Raw genomic sequence first — 22715 nt, forward strand, 5'->3', positions numbered from 1 at the left:
GTACGACAGGTAAGGCAAATGGTCAGTGATGGGTCTGGAGGTACAACTGAGATCAGAAAAAAAACAATCACATTTTAGCTGTCCATAAAGAGATGCACTTGGCATCCAGAACAAGCCCCCAGTCCCCAAGTTACATTGATTTTTAAGGCAGAGTTATCCACCACAGGAGAAAAAAGAATCCTAAGCCCCTATTCATGCCAAGATTTCCTCTCGGCCATACCTTTACTATTTCATAAAATGATTAAAAGCAAAGTTGTTACAGTCCTATGTATATATTATACATTATATATATATATGTGTGTGTGTGTGTGTCTATATATAAAATTTAAAACCTACACGCCGACGCCAGAAAAGGGATCTGTCATATACACACAAACCAGCAATGGGAGAGGATAAGGTTTCTGTTCCACGAGTCTTTGCTGTCACAGTCCAGGCATGATGTAAGCAATGTTGTCTAGTGTATTTGACTGCAAAACAAGAAAAAAAGGTTCAACTGAAGAGGAATTTCTAAGTTCCATGAGACATGTTTCTCTGTTCAGGAGAGAAAGATGAGAAAAAAAAACTAGAGTTAGAACAAATGGAGAGGATGTCACTGCTAATGCTAGGAGCTTTTCTGCAGACTCCTCTCACTAATCCTGGCCAAAAGAGGCAGAGACCCCATGCTTTCTTAGCCAACAGAAGAGCTAACAGGAAAACACAGGTGGAACAGTACCTCAACAGCTAAAATGCTTCCCCGCAGAGGGCTGGCTTGATAAATGGCACGTTCTCTAGGGTCTCTGCAAGCATGGCATGCAAAACAGTATTGTGTCCTGTGGGCTGAGAGACGGACTACTACTGACTAGGAAGACATGGGAGCTCATGCCTGACAGGTTCACTAGGGCAGGGCCGTGCTGGCTCCCTAGGGTGCAGGGAACACTCACCAACACCTGTTTAGGACAGCCATTCAGTTCAGGTAGTTGTGTGGTCAGACACGCCAAAGGGCCAAGCGCGCAGATAATGGAATCCAGAAGCACCGACAAACTGCCAGACACAGCCACCATGCCCTGGAAGGGAGAGGGTTACAGGAGAGGAGGTGGCACCAAGCACCCTTCCCAGGCCCTCTCCGTGCCCATTTTCTCATGTTTCTTTAAGCCTCAGGCAGTTCCATGAAACACACAGTAGAAATGGAAAATACTTGCTTTGATAACTATAAGTTGTTTAAAAAGAAAACTTTTACAGTACATTCCCAGATTTTCTTCCTATATTCCTAAATTACCTTACCCTCTATGCCTAATAGATTATAAGCTCCTTGAGGGTGGGAACCATGTCCTATTCCTTTTTATATCCTTCCAATAACCACCAGTGTTCTACAAATAGCAAAGTTCTTGATATGCATTTGTTATTAAATTCAAATCTTTGCCGATCTATACTAGATTATTTTTATAATTCCCTAATTCTGGACTCTACATTCCTAATTTAAAATGGAAGAAGACAGGGCCTCCCCTGGTGGCGCAGGCGGTTGAGTGCAGCGCTGGTTCGATCCCGGCCGGCCAGCGAGGGTCCCACATGGCGCGGCAGACCTCTCGTCTCGCCCGCTGCTCCCCTCAGCAGTGTACTTTGTCAGTCTGCCTGTTCTGTGCCCCGCTCTCTCTCTCTGGTGAATCCTCTCACCCTCCTGTGCATCTGGCCTGTACCCGGTTCTTGTATAAATAAATAAATCTTAAAAAAATAAAAATAGAAGAAGACAGAGAAAAACAAAGGAGAACTCTGATCACTTCCCCTCCCTACTCAAAAAATTCCCTGCAGTTCCTGAACAGCAAGAAGTAAACACTCCATGAAGAGCCTGTATAATAGGGTGAGCTCTAGCCTTCACTGCATCCCTCCTCCACCTGATGCAGTGGATGTTCCAGTTTTTCATCATTTTAGCAGTAAGACCATTTTCAAACAAAACTTTTGTGGAAATATCTGAAAGATCTGGTTAGAGTGGGCATGAGGGCCTAAAGTTCCACTGGGCTCCTTTTACCTCTGCAGAAGACCTTGATGCTAGCAGACAGATGTACACTGCCTTCTTCATGTGGAAAGTCTCTGCAACATCTCCACAGGACAAGGTCCTCCTTATCCTTTCAGGTCCAGCTGACCACCACCTCCCTTTCACAAAGGCTCTCCCTCCTGTCTCTTCTTGACACTGCTCTCTGACACCTCTGCTTCAGCCAGCAGAGAGCAGAATGAGCACAGGGCTACAAGAGTGAGGTAAGCCGAGCTCTATCACAAGTAGTAGTGTAAACTTGTAAGTCACTTATTTTCACTGGGCTTCAGGTATTCAATCTTTAAAGGTATAAATTGTGTAAATCAATGTTCCTTAAAGTGTAGTATGTAGTTTCAGGTGGCATACAGGTAAACAATAATTATTCTGATATCTATCTACCCATTTTGATGTATAATGGGAAAAAATTAGAATATCACACTTGTGGAATTTCTTCTAGGGGTTATGAAAATGTTCTGGAATGAGATAGTGATGGGTTCACAATGCTGTGAAACACTTAAACCCACTAAGTTCTACTTTCTAAAAAGGTTAACTTTAAGGTATGTGAATTGTATCTCAATAAGACTGTTATGAAAAAAAGTGAACTAGAGAATCAGCAAAATTCTTTCCCTTCCCTGGTCACTATATGTAATTCTCCATAGTGACTCCTCAAAGAAGCTTGGTTTCAATTTACTAACTATGTAAACATTTTATCTTGATAATTAGATGCAAGCTTCTGGATTATAGGGATCACCAGGAAGTAATTCATATTTTCTTTTTTAAAAAAGATTTATTTATCTATACAAGAACCGGGGTACAGGCCAGCCGTACGGGAAGGTGAGAGGTTTCACTAGAGACAGAGTGGGGAGCAGAACAGGCAGACTGACAAAATACACTGCTGAGGGGAGCAGTGGGCGAGACAGGAGAGGTCTGCCGCGCCATGTGGGACCCTCACTGGCTGGCCAGGATTGAACCAGTGCTGCAGAGGCTGCGGACAGCTTCACAGAGCAGCGCTCAACCGCCTGCACCACAGGGGAGACCCTAATTCTTATTTTCTATCCTTCCAAGTTCTTAGAATAATGCCGAGGTACTCAACAAATATTTGCTAAACTAAATGGAAATACAGGGAAAATCTAGAATATGAAAGGTGCATGAAACATTTTTACTTCTAACTTTTAAGGAAATGTAATGTCTAAATCTGAAACATAAATAAGGATCACAGGAAAATTTGGAGATATCTAAATCCATTCAAATATCTGAAACTATATGAAAGTTCTCCAGTTATGTAGATACTTGTTACTTTCTTATGGAAACTGGTCAAAGCACTTAGATACAGTTTCCTCTCTTGTGGCCTTTGATATTTTATTTGTGGAATAATAATTCAAATTGCACATAGAAGCAAGTGAACAGTTTTATATTTCTACAATGACTTCTTGGTTTAAAAATAGCTTTAGGCACTGAGAATGATTTCTTTGCAGAAACATCCTATTCTGGATGGGTCCTGGGTCATATTAGGACCCAGAGGAAAAACAAAATACCACACCACTGAGTCTGCCAAGGGGGCAATATGATTAGAAATTGAATATGGTAATAGAAATGGAACATGACAACTTTGCAGGTTAAGTGATTTTGAAATTGAAGCTTAAGAGAACAAAGAGCTCCCCAAGGCACACAGCACTGTATCATTCAAGGGCAGAGTGATGAAGAGCAATTGCCTGTGTGCCACCTATTATCAGTGTAGAGAACTTTTAATCCCCTATAAATCTAGTCTGCCTGTTCAAAACTGTGCTAGAGATGCACAGACAAATTCAAACTCTTTTAAAAGGAAGTAAAAGTGATCAAAACTTCCACGGGATTTTCACTCTTCCATTGCATTTCTGAAAGGTAAAACTAAATGATAGGGTTATATGTCAATTACATCTCAGTAAAACTGGAAAAAAAGTTAAAGGGTATTCCATCTTCTTTTTGTGCCATTATTTCAGTAAGACAGTATTAATGTGAACTTTGAGAGCTAGTAGGTAGATACTGACTCGAGATGTTTCTATCACCATGTGTCTTCTTTATCACTGAGCACCTACTGAGTATGCTGAGCACCTACTATAAAGTAGTCACTCAATAAATATATGTGGAATGAGTGAACAGGTTCAAATCACATCAGAAACTAGAGTGTGCTGTGACAGTTGTGCTCACCTCAGTTTCCTGCAGGCGGTGTCCAATGAGGCTGAGGGACTCTCCCAGGAGCTGGAGGTGGGCTGCAACATCAATGGGCTCGGTCTCAGGGGCTTTGGCTGGTGAGGCTGGTAACAGCATGGTAGTGGGTGGGGACTTCTTTTGGGGCGAGAGTACTCCTGCAGAAGATGCTGAGGACACAGATGAAACAGAGATAAATGCCCATGCCCATGGCTGTGAATACCACCAAAATGATTTTTTCCTTTTTTACAAGTTCTACCAGGCATAAACAAAACTATGGACAATGGGCCAAATGTGGCCTATTTTTACATGGTCATAGAAAAAAGAAAGAAAAATACATGATAGAGAATGCATATGGTTCACAAAGCCTAAAATATTTATTCTCTGGCCCTTTACAGGGAAAGTTCACCGACTTCTGATTTACATTTTCTTTTGTTTTTTAAAGATTTATTTATGTATACAAGAACTGGGGTATAAGCCAGAGGTGCAGGGGGAGGGTGTGTGACGATTCACCAGAGAGAGTGGGGGGCAGAACAGGCAGACTGACTGAAATACACTGCTGAGGGGAACAGCGGGCGAGACAGGAGAGGTCGGCTGCGCCATGTGGGTCAGCTCCCCAGCTGGGGATTGAACTCATCCTGCAGTGACTGGAAATAGCTTGATAGTGCTGTCTTTAACCCCTGTGCCAGCAGGGAGGCCCTGATTTACATTTTCTAAATTTTTTTTTGGACATTTATAATATTCATTCATCTCTCCCAATTTCCCAGTAAAGAAGCAAAATCGTGCTCTCTCTTGGGGAAAAAATAAAAAGCATGAGAGGGATGTGGTCACTACCTTTCACTTTCATGGCACCTTCTGAGCTGGATGCTTTTCTTTTCACAGTTGTAGCTTCTGCTTTGTTCTGCTTGTGTTGGAGATATTGAGCTTTTTGCTTCCAAATCTGCAATCAAATCAGGGCAAAATAAATTAAAAGGGACAAAAAAGTAAAAGGGTAATCATCAGAGGAAAGCATAATGAAGCAAAGGAAGGGAACAGAGGAGGGGCACAGCTGCCAGTCACTGAACAGGCTTCAGACAGTGCAAGCAGTAACAGCTCAGTGGAGGATTACAAACACTCCTCAGTGCTATGCTGGATTTCAACTTTGATGTTGAGATCATTCTAAGGTTGAAATGTAAAAATCACAGCGTGAACATCTGGCTCAGCCTTAGGTCTATGTGGTTAAATATTTTTTCTGACCTGCCGGTTGGCAATACCAAATACAGGGTAACAATGACTCAGAAAACAGAAATGAAAGACAAGCTACCTGGGCAAAAAACATTTTAGTTGTTTTACCCTGACGAACTGTACCTGAAAGCACGATGGTAATTCTAATTCCTAGACCACCCTCATACATCCAAGTGGAAAGTGAATGTGAAAGATTCCAATATGCCTTTCTCATTGGCAGTGGTCGATGAGGATGCTGACCTGGAACCTGGTTAACTGGAATCTGGTTATTATTTGCAGTGATCATTAAGTGGATGACTTTCCTCAGTTCTCAGCTCACACACAGACGACTAGTAGGTGTGCATAGCAAAGGGCTCTGATGTAGAGACAACTATGAACTATATAAACCATCTTACTGCAACTCCAGATTATAAGGACAAGGTGAACTGTAGCATCTTGGACTCAAACAGCTGGATATTTATGTGCTATGCTTCACCACATTTCATTTTACTCAGTCTCCCATCTTATCAGCTGAAGAGCTATGCCTGAGGAGGTCCTCTTTTGGTTCAAATATAAGGATACAGAAAAAAAATTAGATGAGTTTCGGAGACAGCCTCCCTGCAGCTAAACCCTCACCTGGAACGCTCTGGCACCAGTCACTGCTCTGCCTGTGCGAGCCATTTCCCATTGATCTGCAACTTTCCTGCTGCTTTCAGGGCTGCTTGGCCGAGTGGCCCACAGGAGAATCACACATTTTAGAAGGCATAAAGCAATGAAAAGGTGTTTGTAAGAAAGTGTGCTTACCAATTTGTCCTTTTCTGGCAATTGCTTCCACACCTCAGCCAGCTTTTTACTAAGTTCCCCAAAATCTGGCATGAAAGAATAAAAAACTGAATACAGTAAAGGTTTATTTAAAAACAAAACAAAGTTCATGAGATATGAGAGCAAAAACTGGATTTCTTTTTTTTTTTTTTAAACCCAGTATCCTACACCTTCCCTGGGAAAAGCGTTTTGAAGAGCAGATATAACACAAAATTCTTTCAGTGCCACACAAACTCCATTACTTTTTTTGTTTCTTTTCTAGCTAGAAGGAGCTGTTTTGGTGGTTATGAAATAGCCTCAAATTCTCCCACATCCGTTCTCTGGAATTCATCCTTTAACCACCCTTCTGAAGTCTTTTAATCTGATCCTATGACACAGGGTTTATCAACTTAGGTTGAAGAAAATGTGTTAGAGAATTTAATGAAAGATGCTCAAGTTTTACTGAATTTCCAGGAGTTCAGAACCAAAGAACTCCTAGAGCAGCTCAGAAGTAATCTTTAGACGTGTGATGCTGCCCTTCCACCTGCAGAGCAAGCCAGGCTTCATGCAGCAAACCCCGGCCCTTTCTGTTCACCTCACATCAGCCTTGAGGATCAGGAAGCTATTGGACACATCAAGCAAATGAGATTTAAGTGGCTTATCCAAGGTGGTATAGAAACCTTATCCAAGGTTTCTGTCACTTCAGTAACTTTTTTTTATTATTAAAGATTTGTATTTATTTATTTTATACAAGAACCGGGGTATAGGCCAGATGTGCAGGAGGGTGAGAGGATTCACCAGAGACAGAGTGGGGAACAGAACAGGCAGACTGACGAAACATATTAATGAGGGGAGCAGCGGGCATGACAGGAGAGGTCTGCCGCGCTATGTGGGACCCTCGCCGGTCGGCCGGCCGGAATCGAACTGGCGCTACAGAGGCTGCACACTGCTCCACAGAGCGGCGCTCAACCGCCTGTGTCACCAGGGGAGGCCCTTCAGTAACTTTTAATATAGAGATCACTATGAACAATATAATATATATCATCTTATAACTCCAGATTAAGGACAAGGTCAATTGTAGAATCTTGGAAACAAACAATTGGATATTTACGCATTATGCTTCACAGCATTTCATTTTACTCAGTTTCCCAACTTATCAGTTGAAAAGCTATGCATAGAAAGCTTATCTCTTTTATGGAGAGGGTGAACTAGGTTAAACTCTGAAGTGACCAGCAGAACTGAAGGAAGAAAGGAGACTGTGTTCTTTTTTATAATATGGAAAGGAGCCTACTGACTGTGTTAATAGGAGATACAATGGAAAGGAAAAAGAAATGAGCTTACCTATTCCTGGGTGGTCGGCCACAATGGTCACACGATACTCTTTACAGAACACCTGGTAGGCTGACATATTCTTCTTTTTTGGCTAGTGCCACAGGAAAACAGAACAGGGGAAGGCTTAATTAGAATACAAGAATCTAAGGTAACAAAATAGATGATAGCTGCACTTTTTCATAAAGGGAAGAGTGCTAAACTGCTTTATTGACTAGCTTTCCCAAATCGGGTAATTCATGTTTAATCCACGTTACTTAACAAAGATAAATATCGCTTTCAGTTTTAGAAGGTAGAAACTACATGTTAAATTACTTTTAGGTTTTTCAGGTTGTGGCAGCTATATAACAATTATTTATAAGTCCTTCTTTTTCCCTACCTACCCACCATGTTATCTATTTTGGAACTAAGTGCTAAGAAAAGCTTCACCTCTCCCGGAGTGTCTGTTTTTTTTTCACCTTTGAAGTAAGAACCACATAATTTCTCTTTGAACGCTGGGGTCAGGAAGCCAAGTCAAGTCCTTGTTCTTTTTGTTGAGTTGGTTTTGATTGCTAATCTTGCAATGTTCTCATCCTGCTTCTACGATCATTTGTAGTTTTTCATTATTTTACTTATCACTTTCTTTCTTTTCTTTTTTTTTTTTTCGGTGGGACCCTCGCTGGTGGCTGGGGAACCAACTGGCGCTGCAGAAGCTGCAGGCAGCCTCGCAGCCCAGTGCTCAACCGCTGCGCCACCAGAGGAGGCCTCACTTATCACATTCTTGTGGTTCAAGGTGAGAGGTAAATAAGTAACTGAAGACAATTCTTTGGTAGTTAGTGTAAGATAAGCCTTTTTCAAGTCAACAAACTGCTCTCCACTGCTTGAAGTTATTCTTTATTGTATTAGGATAGCTCCAAAACACAAGATGACTTTTGAGAAACAAAAATCAAATGTGTTTTTAAAGTCAGCTCAAGGCGCATATAACACAAAAGATTATGTTATATATTATGCTGAAATTCCCTTTTGCAACTATCCATAGACTGAGGTGAAAAGTTAAGTTTTCCTGTCTCAAAAGCCACATTTGAGAGCATCTGTGCAAACCTCTCATCTTAAAGATGAGAAAAAAAATGAAACTCAGGAAAACAGTGACTTGCTTGGCTCCCACAACTAAGCTAGTTGTAACACCAGGATGACCTACTCCTGAGGCCTGACTTCCAGGGCTAAGCACCGTGAGCCAAAGAAAGAAAATACATTACTTCTTATAGAAAAAGTTACTATTTAAAAGAAAACATTCCCTTTGTAATCTTTATTTAATAAATGGAGACATTTCCAGGACAGCTTTACTGAAAACCTCATATGTAAGTTAAAACATGATGTCAACCCTCCATCCTCTCCCAGGCAGTCCTGACTAGTCTTGAAATTAATACACTGAAGCGAAGGTCTGGTGCTTTAAAACCTACTAGGAACTTTTGTGTGCCATAAGAGCCAGATTTTATAACCCAAATAAGCCAAAAGACAACACAGTCTTGCCTGTGACTTCAGTATTGCATCTTCATTTAATCTAAACCTAATCACATACTTTGTCTACCTGATTTCGTTCTTAACATTTATTTTTATTAAATAACAACCCTTGAAGGCCAATGACTTGCTGAGACTGATGGCAGTAAAATAGTTTATGTAATGACTGACTTCAATTGCAAAAGGAATTCTGAAACTGTTGTGAAGCATGGCAACATCCTTGGAACACCTCCAAAGCAATTGCTTTGAAAGGGACAATACTTTTTTGGATATAAAAATTGGTTCAATACAAATTTAGCTTCAAATATCTTAGACTAACCTTTTTGAAGCAGCTTATCCATAGGCCTGATATTTGCTAGAATACATGATGAAAGAGTAATTTGTGGAAGTCTATGTATATACACAGCCAAATCTTTCTCAAATGTAGAATCAATCTCATTACAAAATATTGAGAACAGTAGAAAGAATATTTGCTTGAGAGATTTCATAGTCCACTTGGTCATATTATAAAACTTGCAAGGAGTTTTAACCATGTTTTCTCAAACATGACATAATATCACAAAAGCTTAATTCTCTATCGTCCACAAGGCTATCTGCAGCTATAAAATTAAAACTTCTTTTATAAAATTGAACACAACTGTCACTCAATAATTAGATCTAAAATCACATACCTAAGAGGGGTTTCCTTTCATAACTCTAATAATAAAGACTTTTCTTATATAGAAAATAAAATAGCATTTATTAGCATCTGTATTGGATATAGTGAGTAGTTAAGATGAGCTCTGGAGCCCATATCGTACTCAAAGGTTGTTAAGCAGCATTAAAATGGTGGCTAATGGGGCTTCCCTGGTGGCACAAGGGGTTAAGCTGCAACCTATGAAGCTCACTGCAGCCACTACAGCACAAGTTCGATCCCCGGCCAGGGAGGTGACCCACATGGTGCGGCAGACCTCTCCTGATTCATCCACTGCTCCCCTCAGCAGTGTATTTCAGTCGATCTGCCTGTTCTGTTCCCTACTCTGTCTCTGGTGAATCCTCTTACCCCCCAAAACTCTGGCTTGTACCCCAGTTCTTGTATGCATAAATAAATCTTTTAAAAAAATGGTGGCTACCAGGTAAGACTTAAAGCTGAAAGGCCCACCATCTTCTCCCAGCTTCACCTTATACCAATCATGATTCTGGATAAAACCAGGAGAGGTGGACTGTTCTTCTGACATGGTATTAAAAGTATTTCAATGGCAAAGAAGGAAAAGCAGGACTAAGAATTCAAGGGTAACAGAAAAAAAGGTAAACTATCCAAGTAGCCTGCCATCCCTTTACTAGGAAATATTTATTGTGGTAGACCTGATAATATAGTCAAGAATCAGACACATAAACCAACAGATAAATATATTATAAGAAAACACAGCATTATGGGGAAGCACTAGGTGCAAAGGGAACCTTTGTAACAGGAGCACCTCACCTAATTACAGAGTCAAAGAAAGCCTCTGGTGGAAGTAACATTTAATCTAGATGCGGAAGTTGGGTAGACTTAGTAGGATGAAGCATGGCTGACTGTGGTAGACAGCGGGAACAACGTGTGGTAACAGCCGTGATAGCGAGGCTGGAGGAAGGTGGAAAGGAGGGAGTGTGACAGGATTTAACCAGACCATGTGGCCAAAGAGCGCCCAGGCTTCAAAGCCTAAGAGACCTAGGCTAGAATCCCAACCATACGCTTGTCGAGGTGAGCCAGACTGCATCATTTCCCAAGCTGTAGTTTCCCTGTAAGTAAAACTTGGACAACACTGTTGACTCAAAGGGTAGACACTAGCAGTGTCTGGCACTTCAGTGGGTACTCAATATTATTTTTTGTGGTGTACAGAATGCCAAGATGGCTCACAAGATTTCTGTCTCCTGGCGCACACTGCTGACACTGGACTGGTGACTGAGAGGGATATCACTTCCCTCGTTATGTCAAGTCACACAGCAAAGGTGATTTTGCAGATGGATGAGGGTCCCAGTGAACGGAAAGTGAGTTCATCAAAAGGGAGATGACCCTGAGCGGCCTGATGGTATCACACGAGCCCTAAAGGCAAACAAGAGAGAGAGCAGCAGATGTGCCCGCCCGTTGTCTGTTCTGGAACGGAGAAAACCAGTTGCCACGCATTCTATGACGCGGGAACTGAAATGCTGCCAACAACCTGGAGAAGGACATCAAATCTCGCTCTGGCCACATCCAGCCCTGTAAGACTGAGCCCCGCTGCGCCCTGTCAGAACTTCTGATCTACAGAAATTTCTCTGGATGTGGTTTCAGAGTAAGGGTGTGGTGATCGGTTACACCACAATTAGCAAACTACCGTAAATTCTTTTCTACTCCCCCTATGTCCCTTCAAAATAGGTATGGCATCCAAAAGCCAACACAAGTTTTAGAAATTTTGGTGAAGGACAGGGTGAAAAATGATTTGACCTAAATTAGAAAAAGCAAATAGTAGCAAAGCGTTTACTTTGAACATTTCAACAGCTAAGGTCCTAATTTTAGCATTGTCCTGGTGGAGCCGGTCCTGTTCAGATGTGTTACAGAAGGGAGTTCTGGGTGCTAATATCCCTTATTAATTTGGTAGCAGCTTCATCTCCCTAAATGTTCTCGCCTTTCAAATCTCACCTTACTGGGTGGGCCCCATGCACAACCGGGTGGCATTACACAGATTGGAGCGCATGTCTGGTCTGTATCTGCCACATCAGAGAAAGGAGAGAAGGGGAGAAAAGATGAAAGGAGGTAAGGGAGGGAGAAGAGCGGAGGGAGGAGTGTGGATTAGTCTGGGATATGCACTTTAAGAGCATATTTGTTGGAGTGTGATGGAGAACGTAAATCTGTTTTCCCCAGATGGTTCCTGTATGTCGGCCTCAGTGTGCGCATCTCACTACCCAAGTGTGATTCTGATGTTTGTAGTTAATGTAATTAAAAATAAATAAAACACTGGCTCCTGAGCATATGCCACTGACCACATCTGGTGCTGAGAGGTAAGTCTCGCCGCACTGGGCTACCATTCTTTTGGACTCAGAACCTTCCCATCTTCATGGTGGAAACTTCCTAATGGATTTTTTTCGAGAGAAGCTGACCGCTTACTGCTCATCTTATGTGCAGCCCAGTGTTCAAGACATGACTTCCAGGTCATGCGCCTAAAGTTCAGAATTCAAAGCCTCAGGTGTGACATTTTTCTAAATTAATAGTTAGAAATACTCAGCACGTGTCACTTCCAAGTGACTCTAAATGCAAAGCTAGCACGCCGGCTCTGGGCTCCTCATGCAAGGACTCTCGCAGCACTGCAAGGGCATCACAGAGGCTACATCTGGAATAACATGGACTCCCTTTAATTTAACAAAATGCTAACCTTTTGAAAACTTGGATACTTTTTGACTAGTTTCAAATGACTTGCAACAAGTGTGACTCCCACTGTTGTAATTTTACAGCAGGAACCATTTTAACAGCTTGATGATATTCACCGCAGCATCCACATCCCTCAAAGAACACCACCAGCAAGCCCGCTCATGACTCCAGTCTAGGACCTGCTTTCAAGGATGAAGTGTTCTGGTATTAAGGCACACACAATTTAGGAATCTTAGAAATAAAACTTTGGTTTCTTCTACAGGAACCCAATCTCTTCACCAATGCAAACGTTATAAGAGCTCTACTTGTGGAGACTCATGGCCAGCCCTGGAACGCAGGCAGTCTGGCTTCAGAGCAGTCCTTGTAACCATGATACCATCTGATGCCCTCCTGAACTGACTTGACTGAGACCCTCCATCTGCCTTGGCTTGAAGAAATGGAACCAGGGAAGTAAAACCTCCACACCAAGGCATTTACTTAAGCAATTCTAAATGGGAATCTTTGTAAAATGTACTCTACTTCCACCATCTCTCATGTAACAGTGACAATCTAGACACATATCGGTCAAAGAACATGGACCCTGCCATCAGAAAAACCTGGGTTCAGATTTCTGTTCTACAACTGAGCAAGGCTGTGTCCTGGGGAAGGTTAATTCACTTCTTTGAGCTCGTTTCTGTGACGTGGGGATAATAACACCTACACCTTGTGACGATCCACTGATATCCCAAACATAAACTTAGCGCAGTGCTTAGAACATAATAAAAACGCTACAAATACAGCCACTAATGCAGCCACTACTAATCCACCTCGCTGTTTTACAAAGTGGAAAGAATACAGGCTTGGGGTTAAACCATGGCACTTTCTCTTCACAGCTTTGCCTCTGTCATGTACGGGGGGCTACCGATACCTATTGGTCAAGACCACTCTATACCACGCCTAGGACAGCGTGCGTGACCCATAGCACTCCCCGGATGGCAGTCACTCAATTTTACTATTTACTGCTGTTTATTCAACTTGTTTTACCGGAGAGAATTTGTCATACCATCCCAGGTCTAGGTATCCTTCAGAATTTATTTTATCACTAGACGAACAATAATGCCCTAGTGTGCCAGGCATTAGGCCACCGAGGTTGAGGAAATGTGAACCTCCTGGGAATATCCAGATGGTTGAAGGCAGTAACATCACCAATAGTGTCCTGAGTGAGGAGGAATGGGTTTTTATTGATTTAGTAAAACTAACAGTAAGGTATGTTTGAAATGTCATCACATCCTGCTCCTCCTGGAAATAAAAAACTTCCACTCCAATGGGAAGATTTTTAGGGGGAAATTAGATATTACTGTTTCCTCCTCCTTAGAAAACAGGATTCCACAGCATACAAAACGAAACAAAACAAAAAACCACTTAAACAAAAACACCCCAGTCCTAAAATGCTACCCTCCAGTAGGGGGAGAACTCAATTTCCCTTCTTTCTGTCAGTCGCTAAGTCCCGTAAGAGAGCCACCCCTGCCACTCCACTTACTAGGCCGATCTGGCCCCACTGTTCCCCACTGCACTTCAACCCGATCTCTCTAGCAGGAGTCCAATCTAGTCTTGAAACCTTCTGTGCCCTTGCTTCTGTGACAATGACCTGTCTCTGGTTTGTCCTCCAATACAAGTGACCCAACATCAGTGTTCTACAAGATTCTGTCCTGGACTCTAGTCCCTCACCTCTACTCACATATTTCATTTACTGCAGAAAAACACCCCATTTCGAATCCCAACTTCAACTCATCTACTGAATTCTAGGTCTTGCCGAGGTTCCCAAATGTTCTTGATTCACAGTGCCTGTGCAGGTTTTCATGTGGCACTTTCTTTTGATCACAGCAATCGTAGAAGACCCCCAGCTTTGACAGGACGGAGCGTCAACAAAGGGAATATAACATAAGATGCTGAAACTGTGAATCACTTCGAGCCAATAGCTTGAACCCTAGCTGTAAACTAAGATCCACAAGGTATCAGATGTCAAATAATGCTGTTTCTTTTGAAAATTTAATAAGCATTATATTGAATGCAAGCCTACAGTATCATCCTAGAGAATCTCGGCACAATAGAGCCCAAAACAGTGTTACATGTATTACCTCTTGTAATCCTTAACAACGCTACTGGATAGGTCTATCATCCTCAATTTACAGATGGCAAGGCAATGCGGTTTGTCCTCCATCACAGCACATGCAAGTGGTACAGCCGGGATCTAAACCCAAGCCCACACTTTTTTTTTTTTTTTAAAGTGAAATGGTTGTGGTTTTGTTTTATTTTGTTTTTTTTTTTTTTTTTGAAATATTTATTTATACAAGCACTGGGTACAGTCAGAAGCACGGGTTGGGAGGGTGAGAGAATTCACCAGAGCCAGAGGGGAGAGCAGAGCAGGCAGAGTGATGAAATACACTGCTGAGAGGAGCAGGCGGGCGTGGCAGGAGAGGTCTGTGCGCCATGTGGGACCCTCACCCGGCAGCCGGGGATCGAACCAGCGCTGCAGAGCTTCGCAGCCCAGCACTCAACGGCTGCGCCACCGGGGAGGCCCCCAAGCCCACACTCTTAACCACATGATGAATCTCTTCAAGTTTACCCCCCTTGAAATCTAAACCTAATCCCAAACCAGCCATTCTTCCTGCTTCTCTGTTTTTACTAGTTCTGGTCATAGACTCTCAGAAAGGGCAGACCGAGCCTGCAACATTTCTGCCAGTTGGCGCTGAGCCTGCTCACTGTGGGAGTGAGGGAACACTATTTCTGAGGCATTCCTTTCTATCTCTAGGTGAGCTTCTAGATAGTTCCTCTCTATATTGAAACAAAACTTTAGAAAAGGATATATTTTTAAAGCTCCCTAGGAAGTTCTCATGCACGGGTCAGGTTTAAAAGACATGGTATTTGACTCAAAAATACCTGTTGGGTAAATGATTATGTTCAGAGGGTGACTAATTCAGGTTATTTGGTTGGTCACAAAATATTGATTCCTAGTAAGATTTTTGGCTAAAAATCAAAATTCACTTTTCAACTAGCAATTGCTAGCCACGTGGGGGAATTATAAATCTTTACCCTTTAGAAGGTTGTAACTCCATTTTCAAAGGCACCAAGAATCAAAACCTTGAACGTCATGTTTGCAGCACGTCCACGCCCTGCTGCCAGAGCCTGCTGGACTTTCCTGCAACATCTCTTAATCTCTTCATTTTGATTGCTATCGGGTTTTTATTACTGGCCTCATCTATAATATCTCCTGGGTGGTCTGTCACTAGTCTTTCTTCAGTCCAATCTACCTGACACAGCTGTATCATTTTGTTGTTAATTTTGTCATACAGAGCACATCAAAACTCTGCTCACAACCCCAAAGTGCCCACTGCCAAATCCCTTACTTTGGCATTCACGATTCTCTACAATCAGCTCCCAATCCACCTTTACAATACTAGGTTTCCTCTCACCCACATATTCACTCATTCATTCGGCATATATCATCATCACAAGATACTTATCAAGAACACTGAGGAGCCAAAGGTAATATTAAGGTGAACAAAGTCCCTAAAAAGCTAAAACACCCCCAAAGCTTAGTTTTATATAGGGGAAATGGAGTATTTACAAAGACAACTTCAGGGCGTCCCCGGTCACGCAGCAGTTGAGCACTGGGTTGCAAAGCTGCCCGCAGCCTCTGCAGTGCCGGTTCAATCCCTGGCGGCCGGGTGAGGGTCCTACATGGCACGCAGACCTCTCCTGCCGCCTGCTGCTCCCCTCAGCAGTGTACTTCGTCACTCTGCTTATTCTGCTCTCCTCTCTGGCTCTGGTGAATTTTCTCACCCTCCCGCGCTTCTGACTGTACCCAATGCTTGTATAAATAAATAAATAAATATTTAAACAAAAAAAAAAAATAAAAGACAACTTTAATAAAAGAAAGAAAATAAATGCAGTAATCCCCCATGAAAAGGTGAAATCCAATGGGATTTCAGAAGTTAATTTTAACTGGAGGGTTAAGATGCCTTGGGAGAGGTATTTCATTAGGTCTCAAATATGGGAAGGAGAACCAACAAGGGGGAGAAAGTCAATGCAAAAAAATGAGGAATGGAGATAAGAATGTACGGGAAGCAAGTCTGATTTCCACCTAGTGTGCATAAAGCAGACTAATAGGAAGTAAAGCTAAAAAGGAGGTTAGGACTAAATCACAGACAACTACAAATGCTTGGGCAAGGATTTGTGCTTTTGATATTTATTCAGTCAACAAGTATTTGCTGACTAGCTAGAGTGGGCAAAGCACCAGGGACAGAGTGGACAGCAAGACAGACATGAGTCTGATCTTGGCGCTGACAGGCTAACATTCAGATGCGCTGAAGATGTTCAACAGGGCTGTCATTATTGCAGCAGTCCTTACGATCACTCTGGCATCAATGTATGAGATTAACTGCATGGGGAAACAAAAAGGAAGCCATTTATTACATTAAGTACCAGGAGCGGGGAGGCCAAGCTAGAGGCAGTGGTAATGAAGCACATAAAGGTATAGACATTATTGAGGAAGAATAGCAGGCTTAACACTTGGGTGGAAATAGAAGAGAGCAGGAAAGAAGGAACTGTAAGTGTGGGGAAAAAAGAAGAGCTGGCTCTGGGGTGGGCTGGGGACTGATGGGGAAGAGGTATGAGAGCTCTGAGATCAGGGTAATGTCTATGTCTTTACAGGTTTGGCCGCCAGATACGTGCATTTATCAAAATCCATCAAAAGGTATACTTCTGCATTAAATGGTGCAATTCATTAAATACAAATTTTACCTTACAAAGCTCTAAAAACAAATATTGAGCTTAAGTCCGTGATACGCAAACTGAAGTGTTTTGGGGTGAAGTATATGTTATCTACACCTTACTCTGAAATGCATTAAAATAGGTAAGCTAGACAGGTGTAGAGGTATGATAAAGCAAACAAAACACTAACGGTAGAATCTCGGTGGGTGGCGCCTGTTCACTGTACAATTCTTTCAAAGTTTTTTAATGAAAAACTTCATAATGAAGTGCTGAAAAATGCTAAGTATGGGGTGACTACAGGGAGAGGGGAGTAGAGTAGATGGGAAGGGGGACATTGGTTGGAGGGCCAGGATGATTAGTTCCATTAGAGACGGAGGGGTCTGAGGTCACTTAGGTATCCAGGCAGAAACACTGAGCAGGCAGTCAGAAACGCTGCACTGGTGTTCAGTTATTTTTCTACACCACTCCCCAAACATCTCTCTGCAAATGGGCGCCCCATCCACTGAAATCCTTTCAGCCTCAAGTGTTCACTGCCGGCACTGGCCTGCTCCGTTGGGCCCTGTAAGACTAGTTCATGTCACTAGAATGGAAATACTTAGAATAAACAGAATCTTACACAGAATTTATACTCGTTCGTGAGGCAATTTTTATCCAAGAAAATGAGTAAAACCTGACCCAGTATTTAACTACCCAGTTTTTTATGATCATGTTGATTCTTGGCCGGGAAGTAGTCTTTTTGCTTTTTCTTTCTGAGCTACCTTTACTACATACTTTTTTAAAAGGCATCCTGCACAGTGGAAAAAACAGCGTGCAGGGCCTCCCTGGTGGCGCAGCGGTTGAGCGCTGGGTTGCGAAGCTGCCTGCTGCCTCTGCGGCGCCGGTTCGATCCCCGGCTGCTCCCCGGCCACAGGAGGAGGGTCCCACATGGCGCGCAGACCTCTCCTGCCGCCCGCTGCTCCCCTCAGCAGTGTACTTCGGTCCTTCTGCCTGCTCTGCTCCCCGCTCTGGCTCTGGTGAATTCTCTCACCCTCCCGTGCTTCTGACTGTACCCAGTGCATGTATAAACAAAACAAACAAACAAACAAACAAAACATGTCTCTATTAAAAAATAAAAATACTTAAAAAAAAAAGAAAAAACAGCGTGCAGCTCAATTATAGCCAGAAATGAAATTTTCATCCCCAAATTCTTAATCTATTTGATTTTCTGTTTCTTTAGTAGCTTTCCTTTCAGATATTATCGGACATTTCAATAAGCAAAGCAAGAAAAGCTATGAACAAGGCAAGACAATATTTGCCCTTATGGGGCAAAACTTTTTCTTTCCACTATTTTGATTTTCTAAATTTACACAAAAATATGACTGATACTGGGGAGAAAAGTGTATTTTTTTAACGGAAACCTTGAATGAAGCAGTCATCAATCCCTAATGCACAACTGCTAGAAGATTTCTAGAGTTGTCAAGAATCAACCCAAGGTGGGTGATGTCTCCTTCCTAGCTCTCAACCAAAGGGGAGTTTCCGAAGGTCAAGAACCAGGTCCTGCTTAGCTCAGCGCTGATGACAGAAACAGCAAGCTCTCGCAGGATGCAAGAACGCACGGTGCAACGGGGCAGAGCACCAGGGGGCAGCCAAGGCCAGCAGGGGAAAGTGCCTTGCTGAAGCTGCTACCGTGGTCATCATTCTCCTTACTTAGAAAATCTATTTTTCACAATGAACTCGTAGAGCACTGTTCTCGACCCCTCAACTTCCCCAGGCACAGTGCTGCTGAGTGACAGAAACTAGGCTTTTCTCTTTCTATGAATCCTGCGTACCAGACAGAATAAGCCAAGGTATTCCTAAACCTATGCCTGGCCCAATGGGGAGCCACTTAAGAAAACCCATGAATAATTAAGGTTGCTCCTATTTCTGTCCCAGACAGACTTGGCCATTGGTAGGTATTCTGGACTCTGAATCATTCCAGGAGACCCCTTACCTTGCCGCGTTCTCAGTGGCCACCCCAGCTGCTTCATAACCAAGTCCACTTACTACTGTAGTCAAGGAGAAGCCAGCTTCTTCTTGTACCCCCACACACTTAAAAAGATGCTTTACCTTTTCTCCTCTCTCTCTTTCTCTGTCTTTCTCCTCTTTTTTCTTTTTTTTCTCACTATGACCATCCGGGTGAAGGCCAGGAAGTGGTGGGGGAGGGGCAGCTGTGGCTCCAGTGTGTGGGGTGCTGGGGGGCGCCGGGCCAGGTGCCACTGGGCCCTCTCCCGCTGCTGCAGAAGGCAGTCCTGCACTTCTCTTGGACTTGGAGTGTCGCCGCTCTTTATGCCTCTCCTTGTCTTTCTTCTTTTTGCTTTTCTTTGATTTCTTTTTCTTCTTGATTTCCCGGTAAGAGTCATCTATTACCAACTCCCCAGCCTCCAGCTCCCCTCCAGAGGAGGATTCTGATTCTACGAGAATAGGTTCAAGCCCTGAAAGGTCAAGGTTAGCACTGTGGGACTCTGGGAACTGGGAGGCATCAGACCCACAGCCTTCAGGGACAGGCGATGAGTGTGGGTCTGAGGATGACTTGTGCTTCTTCCGGGCCGTTTTCAGAAAGCTCTGCAACTCGTGCCCGAGGAGTAAAGCACCCGGCTCATCTCGAGCTGATTTCTTAGAGGATTTTTTCACAGTTCCTTGTTGAGAGGGGTACTGAAAAGACTCCTCATCAACTGAGCTGCTTCCCTTCTCCTTTGGTGAGAGAATCAGTTTCATCTTTAAGCCATCGGGTTCACGAAGGGTCAGTGTCTCTGTGTTCACATACAGCGGCTTCATTTTTTTGGATTTGTGGGAACTATCCTCCAGGGACGGTTCTCCAGGGCTCCCACTCACTTTCTTCTTGTGGTGCTCCTTTTTACTCTCCGAATGGCTGGAGGAGCTCGAGGACTTTTCCCCCATCTTCTTGGAGGGTTTCGAGCCTGCTGCCAGAGGGGACGTGATGGCTTTCAACAGGTCCATAGCTGTATCAGCAGACTGAGGGCTGGGCTTCTTCTTTTTCTTCTGTGACGATTCCAAAGACGAAATATCTAGAAACAATCGAGAAGTAGTGTCCATATGACAAAACCAACTCCCAGCAAGTCTTCTCGTACCAAAAACATCCAACTAACATGAGGAAGAGGCTAAGAGGAATGATTTGAGGGAGGCCCTTGAACTGATTCCTAACATCAAGATGATGCCCTCGTGCCTCTTGACTTGGTAGGTTCTGGCTCCGACCTGGGAGACAGCTCTTGCCACCAAAGTTCTTTCTCTTCACTGAGTCTCCGCAAGCAACGAAAGAGAGCAAACCCAGAAGAATGGACTAGAATTGTGGGATTAGGAGTAGTTACAATCTGAATTATACTGCAGACATAGTATTATTTGTCTCTGTGCTCAGGACAAACCCATTCTAGTAAAGGGTTAGTCTTGTCAGTTGTGTGCATAACATAGCTAGGAAAAACCGGTCTTGTGAGCAGATATGCACTCCCGTGAGAAGTAACCCACAGGTGCTGGCCAGAGGGCCCAAGACTACAAATGGCAAAAGGGATGCTAGATAACAATGGGCACAAGATAAGTGGATGATTGGGGGGAGAAGGAACCTGGTACCTGGTGTATCACAAATGAAGACTGTTCTTCTATGCTGAATCCTCCAAAATACCAGCCCTCCACCTCTCTCCTCCTTCAACTGGTTTATCGGCACTCAGAACAAGAACCACTGTCCTGTTAAATAGGCCACTGAGTCAGCAACATCTGGATCCCTTTCCCCTACCCCGACTCCAAGAACCAGTGATGTGTTTATCCCACCTGCTGCCCTTTCCCACCTTTACCTCCATAGTAGTAATCATCGGCGGAGTGCTTCCTTTTCTTCTTGTGCGTGTCCGTCCCCAAGAAGTAAAGTTCACTATCCTGGAATTAGAGCCAAAGAGAATGGACTAATGAAGAAGAGGATGAGGCAAAAGAAGTTGGACCCCATCTTGTTCTCTGATGATTTCTGACTTTGGAAAACAAAGTAAAACACATGAAATAATAAAATAGACATGAATGGTGTTTATTTTTCTTTTTAAACATTTTTAAAAGAAATTTCTGTCTTCCACTATTAGAAGTGATATGGAACAGTTTCAAACTTGCCCAACTCAAATGTCTGGACTTTACCTTTAGCTTCTTCTTGGAAGAATTCCTGACCTGAGCAGCGATCTCTTCCTCTTCCCTTAAAAAATCTTTGTAAGAACGTTTCTTTTCTCGTTGGCTTCGGCCAGCTGCTAGTCCTATGTCCTCAAAGCTGTGGTCACCGTCAAAGCAATCTAAGAAGCACAGGTTCAATTGGGAAAGGACATGAGAAAGTCACAAGGAACAAGCACATCACATGTGCAATGCAACAGCCCCCCACTTCCAAGTTAAAATGTTTTAATAAGTCCACGGGAATACAGGGCTAGCTCCAAGGGTACAAGAAAATTTCTTGATGGTTTGGCTGCAAATGAAGGACTCAAACCTGAAGAAACAATGCTCCACGCTATGCAAAGGCCCAGTGTGCATCCTCAGACATGGTTCTTAGCTGTGATTTGGCAGGTGGACACAGACTTGCAGAGGTAAGGCTGAAAAGAATAAGGATTCACGTGCTGTGCTGCTCTGTGAGTCCAGTAAGTGATTCCTACCCCCAGACTCCTGCACACTGGAGCTGGCAAGGACCATGAGTGCTGCAGGGGATCAACCCAATAGACTACAGAGACTTATGTTTCAGACTCTCATGTTGGAACCCTGTCCTGGTTCTCGGTTCCATGGGCCCAGTCTGGGGATGACGTGGAGGCCGAGTGTCATAATAGTGCTCTGGACCATCACTTGGGAGTCCAGGCTGTGGCCAGTCCTGGTCTCTATGTTCATGAGCTGAAAGGACTGAAGAGGACACCCTCTTTGGAATGCTTCTCAGATTAAGGGGTCATACCTTCTTTCTTCATGGAGTCATCATAAGCCATGGCGGTCCTGCAGGGCCTTTGAGAATGTCACTGTGTCCAGGCTCCTTCCCGTCTACAGGACCAGGTCTGAGAAACAAAGAAGGAAAACCCTCCTGTAATGTGAACTCAACCTTCTCAACCTTCCAGATGGAAATGCGTAGTGATCCAAGGGCAGACTGGAAGGGCAGCAAGAAATAAAGGAGTGTCTTGTCACCTCCTCAATCTGTTTGTAAATATACCATGGCTCTGAAACTCCAGGAAGTGTACTAGGCTTAATTTGATTTGATTCACGAATCAAAGTTGTCATTTGGGGAAGTACATAAACTACCTCCCTAACTAAAAAAAACCTTTGAAATTAGGAGAATTTCTGAAATGCCAACAGGACTGACAACACTGAGATAGAGTAAAAACTGACATAAAGTCAGAGGGACAGGCTCATTCAAGGTTACAAAATGCACAGATAAAGCAGGGTGCAGAGGAAGACAGAATATACTTTATAGTAGAAACCACAAAATTCTACTATTTGGACAGGTGACAGGCTAAAATCCTTAATATTGCAATTTACATAGAAATAACATAATAGGGCCATTGAAGATGACTAGAGCATAACTTTTTATATGCATTTTGTTGG

The 22715-nt window shown here is 43.1% G+C and overlaps 1 protein-coding gene across 1 annotated transcript; it reads right to left on the reverse strand.

The window, feature by feature from the left end:
• Nucleotides 1-422: 422 nt before the first annotated feature.
• HMGXB4 (HMG-box containing 4) lies at nt 423-22105 on the reverse strand (the record flags this gene model as incomplete). The annotated part of the gene is made up of 10 exons (XM_084254954.1): nt 423-467; nt 921-1043; nt 4193-4362; nt 5027-5132; nt 6200-6264; nt 7538-7619; nt 19227-20185; nt 20963-21041; nt 21288-21436; nt 22075-22105. 10 exons carry the CDS (start codon nt 22103-22105, stop codon nt 423-425), a joined length of 1809 nt encoding a protein of 602 aa, XP_084111080.1.
• Between the last annotated feature and the right edge of the window lie 610 nt (nt 22106-22715).

The sequence above is a fragment of the Talpa europaea genome, assembly GCF_964194135.1.
Source record: "Talpa europaea genome assembly, chromosome: 15".
Lineage (NCBI taxonomy): Eukaryota > Metazoa > Chordata > Mammalia > Eulipotyphla > Talpidae > Talpa > Talpa europaea.